A 17,823-nucleotide genomic window follows, 5' to 3' on the forward strand; every position below is an offset into this window, starting at 1 on the left:
TACAGTTCGTGAACAGTTCAGGTTGTATGCTGTTTGCTTCTCATCAGTATCTAAGGGTTGGAAATGAAGCCTTTAAAACTTGAAAATTAAGTTACAAAGGTTATTCATTAAATTGTAACTTCTAAAGCACAACAAATGCGTCAAAATACATATTAAAGAGGTACAGTGTTAATTGCTGCGGGTATAAAAGTACACACACAAACAAATCCACAAAGTAAAAGTCACAAGATATTATGGACCCGGCCAGTCTTTGCCTACAATGAAATAATTCTCACAAGAAACACCTCATTTCACTGCAATGGACTTAATTTAATGTTTTCGTCTGCATAAGAATGACCACATCCACACTGCAGTTTCAGTTCTCTAATTATTTGAAGTATGGATCGGGGTGATAACTTTCTCTCCCTAACATGGCCATTTGCCGACTTAACTAGCCATTTCGCATATACAAAATTGACCACTTGTCCATTTTTCAATATCTCTTGTTAAATTGGCTGCCCAAAGTCCTAATTCAAGTAAGAAATTGATTTTAGAAGACAATCTATTATTCATGATTCCTCCCCTAGGAGGGGGTTTAAGAGAGGCATTGAAAACAATATAAACATAGACTTTTATATACGACTGCTAAATCTTTGGATATCACCTTGCGTCAGGCTTTCAATATGTGGGACAGTAAGAATAATTCAGGATCTTTTGGCAAGACATATTTATAGAATTGTCTATTATAACATTCAACATCATCACTATTACCATAGTGGCATCATCATTGCCATGACCATCAATATCACAATTACAATCATCAAAATAATCAACATCATCAATTCCATAACCATAATAGTCATCATCACTGAACTACCATTAGCATAAATGTTAATAATCACAACAAGCAATATCATTATAATCATTATCAGCATCATCATAGTTATGCTACTATCACTATGATGATAATCATCAAAAAAGAAACAAAACCATCCATCATTTATAAGCCATGGAAGAGTCATCAAATATAAAAAAATTACCTTTAGAACAAAATGCCCAAAATCCCAAAGGTGCTCACCTGCACCCCAAAGAAACGTAACTGTTCCAAGCGGGTAAATTGTCTCACTACAATAGCCATAAAAGGAAAAGGGAAAATGCGTCCCCTGTAACCTTTTTTTTGTCCATTGAACCTAAAATATTGAATCTTATCAAAATAAAAATAAAAAAACAATATAAGGAAAACTGTCCTCAACCAACTTATCATGAGAACACATGTTCTGAGCAAATGTTATGATGATTGGACGGAAAATGTGACTTCCAGTGTCTCAACAAGTTTTCACTAAAGCCATATAAGGCAACTCCCCAACACCCTTCCCCTGCAAAATGTTGTTCACCATTTCATGAACATTTCTAGTCTATCAGGAACTGTTCATGAACAATTCTTGAAAAGTTACAAAGCTTGGTTCATGAATTTTTGGACATGAACTGTTCTTTCAAGAACTGACATTCATAAACAGTTTATACATTATTGCTGAACACTTCAAAGTTCATAACAGTTCTTGATCTAACCATAAACACTTAGTAATGAACATTTCATGAACAATTATTTTTAATGAAATTTCTGAGATAGACACTTTGAAAAAGTAGGAGGTAGTGGCCAAGATTTTGAACTGCTCCTTGGCGAAATGTTGTTCATGATTTCATGAGCACTTCAAGCCAATCAGGAATTGTTCATGAACCGTTCTCAAAAAGTTCCTGATCTTGGTTCATGAACTTTTGGATATGAACTGTTCTTAAGACACGTTCATGAACAGTTTATGAATTTTTTGTTGAACACTTCAAAGTTCATGAACAGTTCTTCATCTAACCATAAATACTTAGTAATGAACATTTCATGAACAATTATTTCTGATGACTTTTCTGAGACAGACTTTGAGGATCCATCATGAATAATTCATGAATTCCTTTGTGCTACATGTTTCATAAATATTTTTGAAAGTAATATTGAAATGTCTAGCATACTAATCTTGTAGATTTGTGAAACCTGTGAAGTTAGTATGAATATGCATAGTATTTTCACCACTGTAAGTAAGAGTTCTTGACCTGTTCTAGAGAATTTTAAGAACATTTGTACAAGAACTGTTCAACAACTGCCTTCAGGAACAGTTCAATAACTTTTTAAGGACCTTTCCTGTTCTTGAATTATTCTTAAACTATTCTTGAACACTTTAAGAACTTTTTTGAACAACATGTTTCCTTCTGATGTTCTTAAACAGGTCTACACAATGTTTTTGAACATATGATGGACTTTTTAAGAATCCAATATGTTCTTAAAAGGATCTGTCATTGTTCTTGGAAGACTTAAAAGACAATTTTAAGAATGTTTTAAGGACTTCTTATTTCAAGAACAGTTTAAGATTATATCAAGAACTCAATGTACATTGCATTGCTGTTTTTACAAAGGAAGAATATTGTGTGCACAGGAAGTTGAAACGGAAGGCACATGGTTTATGTTATATTTGAAAATGTAAGTCTTTAATAAATTACTGGCTGAACTGATCAGCCATTGGTTCCATTTCAAGTTCTTTGGCACTGTAAGTGTAACCATTTCAGGGAAACCATTGATTAGTAAATGATTCTTGAACTGAAAATGAGACTATTCATAATCTTTTTAATACATGAATTATTCATGAACATATAGTGCAAAGTTGTATTATGAAATTTAAAGAGTATTATCAAACCACCTGTATCTCAGTTATTAGTGTTATATTTAAATTATTGTTATATGTTGCTATCAATATGTTAAGTGCTAATACAAGACTTGTTTCTTCTTACCCTGACCTGTTTGTTGAGCTTTGGTAACACTTATGATAACCTTTGCATAAATTGACAAATTCTTGTTCATGAATAGTTCATAAACACTTCATGCTACCTCAGTTCATGAACTCTTGAAGAACTATGGTTCATGAACTATTCACTGACAGTCCGTGAACAGAAAATGAGCCATTGAAAAATAGAAGAAAAATGTTCATGAACTGTTCATGAACAGCAAAACCCTGAATATTTTTTCAAGAATTGTGTTGTTCATGAACTGTTCAAGAACACTTCATGCCATTGGTGTTCATTAATAGTTCATGAACATTTCATGCCATAACGGTTCAAGAATAGTTCATGAACACTTCATACCATAAGGGTTCAATAATAGTTCATGAACACTTCATGCCATTAGGTTTCAAGAATATTTCATGAACACTTCATGCCATTAGTGTTCATGAACAGTTAATGAACTAAAATTTCAAGAACATTTCACAGACTTGGCTCATTTTCTGTTCACTGACTAATCGTGAACAATTCATGAACTCAGTTCACGAACAGTTCATGAACAGTTCACAAATTATTAGTGAACTGCAGAACAACATTTCGCAGGGGCTGCAACCATCTTTAAACTAAAAAGTATAATTCCTAAAAATGTTCTGAGCAAGTTTCATTATTTGGGGCAAAAATTGTGACGTCTATTGTGTTGAGAAGGTTTCACTTTAAACATCCTTTCCATGAACAGGATGTTCTCTGGCGAGCTAAAAATATATTTGAAAACAACAAAATATGAAGTGTTGTCTCTATCTCTCTTCTTAGAATCAACTTCTGATGACTTTGAGTGCAAATCAAGATGATCCAATACTTATCAAACATAATGACTGAACTGTACTTGTTCAATGATACAATTATTATAAATTATATTAGGAAAAGTTCATCTCCTACATATGGAGTTTTTCAAGCAAAATAAACAATTACCTTGTCTACACAATATTGAGTATATATTTTTTACTTGCAAATGAATATAATTATATGACAAAGTCAGCAGTTTATAACTTTGTATACAATAGTGTGACAGCTTGTTTTGGGATAAATATGAAAATGGTGATATTGTGAACAACCATTAATGATTTTGAGGTCCCTAATTGCAGGTAATGGGGTTTGGGGGCATCATGACAGTACACACATGATGATCATAAAGTTTTCATGATGCCAAACAATTATCAAACTAAAATAAATTAGCTATTTGTTCTTGAGAACAGTCCTTTTGAACACAAACATGTTTTCAATCAACTACCCAATACAACAAAATGTGATACAGAGGGAATTCTTAATTACGCATATAAAAGCCTCCTACGTTAAAAATATACAAATCAATATGTTTCAACCCAGGAAAACATTATTTCTGTAATTCCACAAATTGAACGGATTGATAACAAGTCAACCTGTTTCCACGCTGGCAGTTGTTAGGACCTCCCGTTATATTCAATCGTTGCCATGGTTTCGAGCAATTTTTAAAATTGAAATTAATAAATTGATTGATGTATGGAGATAATTGTGTTAGCAAGATCGACACAGAAATGTCTGATTTCATGTTTTATTTTCAAACAAAGTTCTGATGTAATCAAAGTGGACAACCACACAATACAATTTCATTTAAGAACCTGTTTTAGGTTTTAACTTTTGTCTTCAGTGAAATAAATTAAATATTATCTGAGGAACAAAACTTTTGTTATTGGCATCTCTTTATCTTTAAACTTGAATTGTAAAACAAATACAAAGGGGGAGATACTAATTAAGACATTTTGCCATTGTAATCATATTACATGAAAAATATGTCTTCAGTGAAATAATTATCTGATCAACAAAACTTTTGTTATGTCATCTCTTAACTTTAAACTTGAATTATAAAACAAATACAAAGGGGGAGATTCTAATTTACGCCCTTTTCAATTGTAATCATATGGCATTAAACTGATCTGAAAACAATATCTCAATTATCTAATTGAATCATAGTTCACCGAAGTCACATTGGCAAAAACGCCATATTCAACTCTCTGCCTTTTTAGGTTTCCTATAACAAACAAATATGTTTTACTGGTAGTCCTAATACAATATTCATTTTCTCAAAAATTGCAAAAAGCTTTCTGATTTGCTGTCAAGAAATCAGTGTTTATTTGGTTCTAAAAATAAGATAAAAAGTCCCTGATGGTCAAGTGGTCCTTATAAAAAATACTAAGAGTATTTTATAATAACGATAAACATAAATCATGTTATTTTACTGCCCGCTTCACGACAGCCTTGGGATTTTAAACACAGAATCGCCAATTCATGTCGGATGTGTCAAAACTGACCATTACTTGTGAACTCTAATTGAAGGAAATAAAAATATATGAATAATTATGACCAGAAAAGTAGATATTTTTGCGAGTTTTATATTTCTAATGCTCATTTGCAAGTGACCAGTTGTCAAATATAATTGTGATAGATGGCTGCAAACAATGTGAAATGACTTCCCTCGGACCTTCTAGACTCAATTTGTCTAGATTTTTCTTTATGTCATTACGAAAACACAACATGGAACATGGTCAGTGAAATATGAAATAATTCCAGGCTCCGACATCAGCGCATCATTAAAGCTTCCTGCAAATTTGATACAAGATGAATGTACTTGGACAAATCCAACCTAAAATGGCAACACAACACAGACATACACGTAAATTATAGAAGATTTCAAAAGAATAGGGACAAATATAAGGTTTCCAAAATTAAATTATCTATCATTCTTTTCCAGTCTTCATTCAAATAGATAAGTTTGCAAACACACTAATGGACAATAAATCTTGATAAAAACTTTGCTTATATTCTGCCATTATATTTCTGTGGCTAAATGTCATTTAGTAAACTATAACTGCATAGGGTTTTATTCCATAATATATCACAAGAAGTTGTTCATGTAGTGGCCATTCTTAATTACAATGAATAGCAGTACATTCATAAAATTCAATCGAAGGTTTAAACAAATATGTAAGAAATGGCATACTTTAGGTAATTTCACATTCAGCTCTAAGTTAAACCTTATTAAATATAACATTGAAAACACTTTTTCTCTCAATTTTACAGTGTTTTTAAAAAAACAAACAAAAGAACTACTTCCTGTTTTTAGACAAACTGATACATTTTTTCAAGCCCCAAAGGCTCTGTTCCTGGCCTGTTCCCAAAATGGTGAAAAAACACTGCTAGATGCAACAGCAACAACAATAAAAGCAGACTTATGAAAATATAAGCACTGTGAGTACTAGTAGTGCCAGTAGCAACATTAACATCAGTAACTGGTAATAGGAGACATATCTGAATTACTTAAAGCAACAGCAACAAAAACGACAATAACAGCAGAAAGAAGTTAAGTAGCAGTACTAGTAGAAGCAGCAGCGAAAATAATACATATTTTAACCCTTTACCACTTAGATATGTATTTCGACACATTTGTCGTCCCTTAGAAAGTTAAATTTATTTAAAGAACTTTCTTATTACATCCAAGTTTAAGGCTTTATTTCAAAACCTTAGTTACTGATCAGCAGGAAACAGCATAAAACCTGAACAGACTGGGTGTTTAACTCGCAGGCTGTTCTGGTTTTATGCTGTTTGCACATAGCCATTTTCACTTTGCTTCTGCGTAGGAAAGGGTTAAATCATGGTAGATTAGCAGCAGATACAGCAACAGCAGCAGCAGCAGTAGCAGCAACAACAGTAACAAGAGGGGGAAGAAGCTGAGTTCTCTAAGCAACAGCAGAATGGTTTAACCCATTTATGCCTAGTGGACTCTCCCATCCTTCTAAATTGGATAAATTTATTTCCAAAATTAGGGATGTCTAGTATATTTATTTCTATATTTAGAATATTTCTTAAAGAAATTCCTTTAAGCAAACAGCGCAGACCCTGATGAGACGCCGCATCATGCGGCGTCTCATCTGGGTCTACACTGTTTGCCAAGGCCTTTTTTCTAGACGCTAGGCATAAATCCAGGGTTAAGTTTCCATAACAGTAATATAAGCTGCAACAACAGTACGTCGTGATAGTTGTAGTAAAAGCATTAACATTATTAAAGCAATACAACTGGAATTATTTACTAAAGTACTGCTGTTGCCATTTTTGCCGCATAGTATTGAAAGTCATCATTATTTGCTATGAACTAACAATACAACCATCCAGCAAACTTAATATTTACCACATCAAAAAACAAGCATGTTTCAGTATTCATTTAATTACTTTTTTATTGATCTATGGAATTCAGGAATAAAAACAACACACAAGACAAGTACAAAAGCAGGGTGACCCAATGGGGCAGTGATGAAAACTAGTGACATAAAAAGTATAATGATGGATAGTCTTGTCATGTACAGTCATTACGGCTGACAGTTAATTCAACTGACCATTTGAGAATTACCGACCATAGAGTCATTATTGAAATGAGTGTAAAAGTCACCTTCAAATGTCAATGAATAAGACTCGATGACTTTATGAGCCGCGTTCTGAGAAAACTCGGCTTTATGCATGTGCGTAAAGTGTCGTCCCAGATTAGCCTTTGTAGTCCACACAGGCTAATCTGGGATGACACTTTCAGCTTTTATGGTATTTTTCGTTTAAATGAAGTCTCTTCTACAAGAAAATCCAGTTTAGGCGGAAAGTGTCATCCCTGATTAGCCTGTGCGAACTGCACAAGCTAATCTGGGACAACACTTTACGCACATGCATTAAGCCCAGTTTTCTCAGAATGCGACTCATATTGTTGCTGTGGTTTGTAATAAATATAATCAAAAAGCAAAATAATGTTAGAATAATATTTACTCATTAATGCATTTTTTTTCTCTGCTTAATGAATGAATAGGTCATTAGGAGATAACTGAGTTCTGAATTATTTTAAAATATTACTTAGGAATAACAACATGAATTGAGGTTTCATTGAATGCCATAAAAGGTCTTTTGACTTGTTTATATCAAATGGTAGCAATTGTTGCGGCCAGGCTCAACCAATAATTATTCTTTAATTCAAAACAATTACGGGTTAGGCTGGCCCACATAACAAGTAAACAACATGTTTACTGCATGACTGTTGTATATGCCATTAACCATTTACCACATAGATACATATTTTGATACATTTGTAGTCCCTTAGAAAGTTACATTTAATTAAATACCTTTTTTACTAAATTCAAGTTGTAAAGGCTTCATTTCCAACCCTTAGTTACTGATGATCAGCAAACAGCATAAAATTATGCTGGTTGCAAAAGCCATTTTCACTTTGCTTTTGATGGGGTTAATGAAGAATTTTAAAGAATTACAGAGAGGCTACTTTTGATGTATTGTACTCCAGACCTGAAGGAAGTATTTCTAACCTTAAATGACACCATAACTATTGTGAAGGGGCAATAAATCAAACCTAAGAACTTACATGGTAAACCTGACCCCAAAAAGGCAATAATTGTCTTAAAACCTAATTGGCGTGTACAACTAACTGTAACCTGTTGGCAATTTTTCACTGCCCGAGGGGGCAATATAATCTAACAAATATGAGACCTGGTCTAGGAAAATGAAGTTTAATGCATGTTTGCAAAGCATCGTCCAAAATAGCATATGCAGTTCGCACAGGCTAATAGGGATGACACTTTCCACCTAAAATGGATTTTCACTGAGAAGGGACTTCCTGTAAAAAAAAATACAACAAGTTATGTGTTTGTCAGAAACACTATGTCCCCTTTTGTGCCGCTTTGAAGCTATATATTTGACCTTTGACCTTGAAGGATGACCTTGACCATGACCTTTCACCACTCAAAATGTGCAGCTCCATGAGAAACACATGCATGCCAAATATCAAGTTGCTATCTTCAATATTGCAAAAGTTATTGCAAATGTTAAAGTTAGGGCAAACAAACAAACAAACACAAACCATTGTCACAGACGGGGTAAAAACAATATGTCCCCCACTATAGTGGTGGGGGACATAATAAAAAGCGGAAAAAGCCATCCATGATAAGCCTTGGTAAACAGCAGACATTTTCACTAAGGGTATTATTTTCATTCAATATACAAACTTGCTTTCATATTGTATTTTTCTTTTTCAGTTTCCTGTACTATGAACATTTTATGTTACAATACTAAGTTTGTGTTAAATATTGATTGTATATGATGTAATAATACATGATAAAAATAGGGTATCTTAAATAAATCATTTAAACGATAATATTTCAAGAAACTTTTTCTTTTTTCATTGAAAAAAAAAGAACACGATTTCAAACCAAGCCTCCCACAAAACATGAAAATCTGTCTCCCTCTTCAGTTACCATCAGTCTCAATGACACAATTAACTCGAATTAAAGTCAAAATATTTGAGTTTGAAACCTCTTCACAGATGCAAATTAACTGTCTCCATTCTCCACATTTCAATTCATCGTGACTGGATACATGACATAAGACGGGTTTCTGTGAACCGCAGACAATGATAAATGACGTTTTAAATATGATTCGATTGGAAAACATGTGTTTTATTTGGACCGCTACAGCGACGTGCTATGTTGTCCTTAACTGTTATTTTAAAGACCCTGTCAAGATTAATTTGAAATCTTACATGGCCAGTAGCAAATTGAATGAAACCCAACACTTCATCCTGCTGGAAACAATCAGAGGAAAACAGGCGCTGACAATTTCGTCTTTAAAGTCACTTAGACATTGGCATATCGGGTTGCAAATTGAGGACCGAAATTTGAGATTTTCTAATTTTGATTCTAGACACAATACAAGACAAATGGGTGAATTTTTGTATTTAACAATATGGATTGCTGTCAATACTGCATGTTCAGCATTTACATGCCTGTTGAAATAGATTATAAACACAGCCTTTAATCAAAATCTGTCAGTTTTGATGGATATCATCACAGATTAGGTTGCAGCAAAAGAAGGACTTAACTAAAAATTGGTTGAAAACAAAATAATAATGTGAGTATAAAAAAGCCTGCCAGCTTCAAGTTTGTATGTATTATAATTCATAAAAAGAAAATTAGCAGATGAAAGTGACAATAACATTGTATTTGAGATAGTTAAAAACAAAGATACTGGAAATGTTCAATAAATAAAATAAAATAGTGGTGCGGTGGTGTAGTGGATATAGTGTCTGTCAGGTCTCAGGTTTGATCCCAGCCCTGGAAGTAGGCAGAGTATCTTGTTCAAAGACAACAAGACTAGTAAGTACTGGTTCCAACCAGGAATGTCTCAATAAGCTAGCGGACAGAGATTTTCTATTTCATTTAAAGTTACCTTGACCTTGCTTAAACTGGCAATAACGGAATGCAAAGCCAGGCTGTAGATCCCAGACAAGCTTCACTATTGACTTGTAAGAGTGACACTGGCCTCTCAGGTAAGGTTACTCATGGTGGTCAAAAGTGGAAAATAATTTTTAAAGTAGCATAATGAACAGTAGGTGTGACATTTACCTTTTTGAAAGGGAGATAAGTGTAACATGCAACATGTCATCTTATAACAGGTTGAATTTGTTGCATGTCATTTTAAAATCCAACAATATATTATAAATGGCAAAGTTATGGACATACATGACTATTCCAGTTGTTTTATGTTTCCAACAAACACAGTTGTTTTAAAACTGAAAACATTTTATTGTTCAATTTAATAGAAATACTTGGTATTTTAAATATTCAGCAATATTTATTTTTTTCCAACTAAAAAACAGTAATAGAAAGAACTATATGGTACATAATCTATTGTGATGAAAAATATTTTAGTTTTGAAGCTTCCCCTGCAAAAATTTGTTGTAGAAATTGGAACGGTTCTGGAACTGTTCTAGAACATCAAGAACAGTCCTAGAACATTCCATATTCACATTCTATAACTTATGTTCTGGAATTGTTCCACAACAGTTTTCTAGAATAATTCCAGAACATTTGTTGAACAAGGCTTAGTTCTGAAACTGTCCCAATAATATACAAGAACATTTTAAGAACATTTTAAGGCCAAAATAAGTTCAAGAAATTTCTTAAAATGTTCTAAAATGTAGTTCGAGAACACATTTAGAACTCTTTAAGAACCAGTAAGTTCTACAAAAGTTCTAATGAGGAATAAGAACACATATAGAACAGGTCAGGAGCCAAGGTCTACACTTGTTCTACAATTGTTCTAGATCTACATATTTAAAATAAACTAATTCAGATAATGATAATTTGACTTCAATTTCAAGTTCTACAAAAGTTCTTATGGGGAATAAGAGCACATATAGAACAGGTCTAGAACCAAGGCCTACAATTGTTCTACATATTTAAAAAAAATGTGTAACAGTGTGATATTATCTCCCTTTAAAATGTTCTTTCTTAGATTAATTATACTTATTGTTTATATATAATGTTGGTGTGAACAATAGTATACTTATTTTCTAATCGTGTAACTATTTGAAGTATATAGTTGTAGTTAAATAAAGTTTATATATTTTCTTATATAAACTTTATTTCATAATGGAAGATAAGATTAATCATCCCACCAGATGGGCAAGGTAATCAGGTTATTCCTGATGAATAGTTCTCATTTACAAGTTCTGAGGGGAACAATGTCCTAGAACTGTTCTAGAACATTTGTTCCAGACTTACTAGCAGCAAACCTTCGGAACTGTTCTAAAACATTTCTAGAATTATACTGGAACACACCGACTAGAACTGTTCTCTAATCATACTGAAAATCTACTTAAAAATCTATTAGAATATTTTAGGAACAGTTGTTGAAAATGTTAAAAGAGAATACTTTCTAGAACAATTGTTCTAAAACAGTTCTGGAAATTTATACAAGAGCAATTCTGGAATAGTTCTAGAACAATGGTTCAAGAATTGTTCAAGAACAAACCATCAGAACTGTTTTAGAACTATTTGTTCTACAAATTATTCTCATTTAATGTTCAACAACAGTTCTAAATCATTCTAGACCATTTTAAGGATGATTCCAGAACACTGCTAGTCATCTGTTCCAGTACAATTCTAGAAATTTTGTAGAACAGTTCTAAAACGTTTCGCAGGGGCTCCAACTACAAATATAACATTATGAGTCTTTTAATTGCAATTCATGGAAACAAGAGGGCCAAGATGGCCCTAGTACGCTCACCTGAGGGGAGTCGGTTCATTCAATCTTAACCAAATGTCAAACTTGACCTTGATATTGTCCAGACAAACATCCTGGTCAAGTTTCATCATTATTTCATCTGCGAGTCATGATCAATATACCTATGAATTTTCATGATCCTAGCTAGGCGTAAGCATTCTTGAGTCATCATCCAGAAACCATTTTTCTACGTTGAGTCACCGTGACCTTGACACCCATTGTGTGAATATGTTATTTGGCACTGTGACCTTGACCTTTGACCTAGTGACCTGATAATCAATAGGGGTCATCTGCGAGTCATGATCAATATACCTATGAAGTTTCATGAACCTAGGCATTAGCGTTTTTGAGTTATCATCCAGAAACCATTTTACTATTTCAGGTCAACCGACCTTGACCTTTGACCTGGTGACCTGAAAATCAATAGGGGTCATCTGCGAGTCATGATCATTGTACCTATGAAGTTTCATGATCCTAGGCATAAGCCTTCTTGAGTTATCATCCAGAAACCATTTTACTTATTCAGGTCACCCCAACCTTGACCTTTGACCTAGTGACCTGAAAATCAATAGCGGTCATCTTCGAGTCATGATCAATATACCTATGAAGTTTCATGATCCTAGGCATAAGTGCTCTTGAGTTATCATCTGGAAACCATTTTACTATTTCGGGTCACCGTGACCTTGACCTTTGACCTAGTGACCTGAAAATGGAAAGGGGTCATCTACGAGTCATGATCTATGTACCTATGAAGTTTCATGATCCTAGGCCTAAGCGTTCTTGAGTTATCATCCGGAAACCATTTTACTATTTTGGGTCATTGTGACCCTGACCTTTGACCTGAAAATCAATCGGGGTAATCTACGAGTTATGATCACTGTACCTATGAAGTTTCATGATTCTAGGCCTAAGCGTTCTTGAGTTATCATCCGGAAACCATTTTACTATTTCGGGTCATCGTGACTTTGACCTTTGACCTAGTGACCTGAAAATCAATAGGGGTTATCTGCGAGTCATAATGATCAATGTATCTATGAAGTTTCATTATCCTAGGCATAAGCGTTCTTGAGTTATCATCCCGAAACCATTTTTTGCTTTGGGTCACCGTGACCTTGACCTTTGACCTAGTGACCTGAAAATCAATAGGGGTCATCTGCGAGTCATGATCAATGTATCTATGAAGTTTCATGATCCTAGGCATAAGTGTTCTTGAGTTATCATCCAGAAACCATTTTACTATTTCGGGTCATCGTGACCTTGACCTTTAACCTAGTGACCTTAAAATCAATAGGAGTCATCTGCGAGTCATGATCAATGTACCTATGAAGTTTCATGATCCTTGGCATAAGCGCTCTTGAGTTATCATCAGGAAACCATCTGGTGGACGGACGGACCGACATGAGCAAAACAATATACCCCCTCTTCTTCAAAAGGGTGGGGGAGGGGGGGGGGGGGAGGGCATAATGAGAAAACTGCCCCCCTCCCAGCAGCCATGTTATTCAACTGACCGGAATCATTTTTGAACTCAACTCTCGTATCAAGGAAACAAATGTTCTTAGCAAATTTCATGAAAATTGGGCCAAAAATGTGACTTCTACTGTGTTCACATGCTTTCACTATAAACATATAGAGAAAAATGCCCCGCCCACTGGCAGCCATGTTTTTTACCAATCCCAACCATTTTCAAACTCGTCCAAGATATCAATAAAACCAATGTTTTTACCAACTTTCATGATGATTGGGCAAAAATTGTGACTCCTAGAGTGTTTACAAGGTTTCTCTATAGCCAAATAGGGAAAACTGCCACTATATACATATAGAGAAAAATGCGCCGCCCATTGGTGGCCATGTTTTTTCACCGAATTCGACCATTTTCGAACTCGTCCAAGACATCAATTGAACCAATGTTTTTACCAACTTTTGGACAAAATTGTGACTTCTAGAGTGTTAACAAGGTTTCTCTATAGCCAAATAAGGAAAACTGCCCCGCCCACTGGCGGCCATGTTTTTCATCACACAGGAACCACTTTTGAACTCAATCAAGATATCATTAAGACAAACATTTTGACAAAGTTCCATGAAGATTGAACATAAAATGTGACTTTTACAGTGTTTACAAGGTTTTTCTTTTTTTTTACCTAGTGACTTAGGCCAAGATTGTATTGGGGCAAAGCTTTTGACCACGTTTCATGAAGATGGGACAAGAAATGTGGCCTCTAGAGTGTTTACGAGCAAATGTTTACGGACAGACGGACAGACATACGACGGACAAAGACCGGTAAGAAAAGCTCACCTGAGCAATCAGGTGAGCTAAAAAGACATTATTGAGTTTTGTCTAATCCCAGTTTTAATAACAGTAACATTATCATTGGTACTATAGAAACGATAACATACACCAAGCATAAACCAGAAGTAAGTGACTAATATCCCTGATGCCACTAGTAGTAATACGTAGCAATTAAATGTTTATTACCACAATAAGAATAGACCATACAAATTGACTCAAAATGTTTTAATAAAATTAATGACTTTAAGAACTCAAGCTATTGGATCTGTATACAATTATAAGTATATGAAATATATCTCATGTCTATTAAACACAAAAATTGGAAACAAGTAATAGGAGAAATCCCATATGAATATTTAAATTATTCAGTACGGAACATAATGAAAATTGAATTCCCTTACCATCTGTTGTATTTTTTTCTGTACATACAGTAAGCAATTGCAACAGAAAGGGTTGAAATATTAATGATGTTCTCTCAAATTTGAGCAATTATGTTTTTCTTGTTCACTTTTTGGTGTGAATGGAGGTATTTAAGATGCCTTGTTACAAATAGTGTTTGATCTCATAAAAGAACGCATCCAAATACAATAAATTACAGGACAAGTGTTTTTTTTTTTTTAAGTTTAGCTTTCCCCAAAGCGATAAATAACCGAGAATTAATTTGTTTGGTCCAAACAATAGTTGGGTTTGCTTGGTCTAATACAAACATTTAAAATGTCTTGTAACATGGAAAAAAAACAATTTTTTTTGCTGCCCTGAGCAGTAAAGTAATAAGCATTTTTTATGGACCAATGTATTTTGTCTATTTGTAATATTACAGATAATAACTGTTTTTCATAGCAGAAAAGTATTAAAGTAAAAGAACACCTATTAAAAAAAGTTCCATTTTGAACAAGACTAATGCCAATCAATATATATCCCCTACCGGCTCCACCATTGTCAGAAATTCCACCATTGTCAGGATTTAAAAAATTAATATTTGTTTCCATAGCAACCAGAATTGTTGACAGAGGAACAAAATGAAATGACGTTCATAATGTCCATATTGCCATCTATCCATGTTTAAAGTTTCATGAAAAAATATGAAGAACTTTTAAAGTTATCGCAGGATCCAGAAAACTACCATTTTCAGCAGTATTTCTAGTCTATTTGTTGCCATAGCAACCAGAATTTTTGACGTAGGAACAAAATGAAATGTCGTGCATAATGTCCATATTGCCATCTATCCATGTTTCAAGTTTAATGAAAAAATATATAGAACTTTTAAAGTTATCGCAGGATCCAAAAAACTGTGACAGACAGACAGACTCACAGACGCACAGAGCGAAAACCATAAGTCCCCTCCAGTGAAACCGGTAAGGGACAATTATGTTCAGATTCTAGATAGCATCCAAATGTCTGTATGTATTTTAACAAACATATTTTTTTTACTTTGGAGGCAACAAAATAAATAAACAAGAGCTGTCTCCATCGGAAGACATTATGCCCCCGAAAAACACACCCGAAACTTAAATGCAGATTTTGAAACCTAAATGCTGACCCTAAGTTCAAGGTCAAGGTCAAAGGGGTCAAAATTTGTGTACGTATGGAAGGCCTTGTCCATATACACATGCATACCAAATATGAAGGTTACATCTGAAGCGACATAACAGTTATGAGCAAATTTCGAAACCTACACACAAAAGTGTGACGGACAGATGGACAAACGGACAGACAGACGGACAGTGCCATTACTATATGCCCTCCTTCAAAAAAAAAAACTGCCCTCTTGTATCAGAGTTAGCGGCAACACAAAAAGCGATTCAAATTTCACATAGTGCAAAACAAACCTCAGTAGTAACAACATTTTTCATTTTTGTGCTACAAAAATATACTCAGTGTAAACAAAAATCCATGGTTTGCATAGTTGACCATCAACCTAGTCCAGAACATTTAACATCTACTCCTAAAACAAGATCTGCCACTCACCTGCATGTTTGTTTTCTTCGTCAGTGGTCTCATCGTCTGTTCCAGACGAGGAAATGGTTGTCGGGTCGTCTCCTGAAGAAATGATATGCAGAGCTCAACATACTTTAACATTGCACATGTTCCATTTCCTTGGAAAACTGGGCTTAATGCATATGCGTAAAGTGTCATCCCAAATTAGCGTGTGCTGTCAGCACAGGCTAATCAGGGACAACACTTTCTACATGTGCGCAATTTTTTGTTTAAAGGAAGTAATTTTTTAATTTTAAAGAAAAATCTAGTTTAGGTGGAAAGTGTTCTCTCTGATTAGCCTGTGCAGACTGCACAGCCTCAGCTGTGATGAACCATAAGGCACATGTGCAGACTGCACAGGCTCAGCAGTGATGAACCATAAGGCACATTCTTTTTGTCCCATTTTCCCAGACCATTGACTAATGATAAATGAAAGACTCGCACTGCAAGTAATTTTAACCCTAATTATAATGACTTTTATCCCTAAGGTAAATATTAAACAAGTTGATAAAATTGAAAACAGACAAAATAGAAATAACTCTACATAAGAACTTTGAAACAGTACGCAAACTAGAACTATTGTTGAAGACGGCAAATACCCCACCCCCTACATCCCGGCCATTGCTCAACTTCAAGTGTGTATAGCCAACATACACAAAAAATTATGTCTTGCATTTCTACGTAGTATACACAACATATCAACCATGTTGCATGCTGGCAGAAAACTGAGACACTAGTTTGCAACACAGAGCACACATGTGCAGCGTGATAAACCAACAAACCAAAATTTCAACCAACTACTGATCAATGGAGAAAACAACCAACCAACCAACAGAATAATTCCAATATTTATATATTTATTTTGTTCAATTCATATGTTAAATTTTTCGACTTTATAGTGAGGCAATATGACAAGTATGCGCCTTGTTGGGAGCTTAGGCAATAATGATTCGTCTTGGGGATGCCAAAGCAACCAGTCCTCTTTATTTATATTATCATATAGTTATATAATAATACACAATTAATTTGTGCTTTTCGACTTTTATAGAACACCCCCTGAGAAGGAATACAAGAACTGTTCATGAATCAGTTCTTCAACAAGGCTCAACAAAGTTCATGAGTTCATGAACTGTGCATGAAGTTCAAGAGCAGTTCATCATGTTCATGAGCAGTTCATGAATAGTCCTTGAAACTTTCACTGGGGATGATTCAATTGCCCTTGATTTCTCAAAAAGTATCCTTTTAAATAATGGCCACTTATTATATTGCTTCATACATCTATATTGTAAAGATCAAGTTGGATCCCAAATTGTATTCAAACTGTTTATTTCACATATGATTTTTACTTAGACCTAGTTATTTTTTCTTAAATGAAATATTTGCACATGTTTTTCATATGAATAAAGTTAGCTTAAAATTATAGTTGCTGTTAGAACTTACTTATGAATTTGCAAGAAATCAGGGTCTTATCAAAATGAAGTCGTATTGGATTAATTCCTGTGCTTTATGATACATAATGGCTGCTTCTATGGTTGATGTAACTTTGTTACGAATAGTGTATTTTAATTATATTTTCATAAACAAATAAATTGAATTCAGTTTTATGTAAACAAATA

General features: G+C 34.1%; 1 protein-coding gene across 5 annotated transcripts in view; it reads right to left on the minus strand.

Moving 5' to 3' along the window:
- LOC127853429 (DNA ligase 1-like) overlaps window positions 1-17,823 on the minus strand; it is a 182,968-nt gene that overhangs the window by 14,105 nt on the left and 151,040 nt on the right. For all 5 annotated transcript variants that reach the window (XM_052387960.1, XM_052387962.1, XM_052387959.1 and 2 more), the window contains one exon: window positions 16,199-16,270. In XM_052387960.1, coding sequence (XP_052243920.1) covers window positions 16,199-16,270 — 72 coding nt within the window. The remainder of the gene's footprint in view (window positions 1-16,198; window positions 16,271-17,823) is intronic.

This window comes from Dreissena polymorpha, chromosome 12, assembly GCF_020536995.1.
Source record: "Dreissena polymorpha isolate Duluth1 chromosome 12, UMN_Dpol_1.0, whole genome shotgun sequence".
Lineage (NCBI taxonomy): Eukaryota > Metazoa > Mollusca > Bivalvia > Myida > Dreissenidae > Dreissena > Dreissena polymorpha.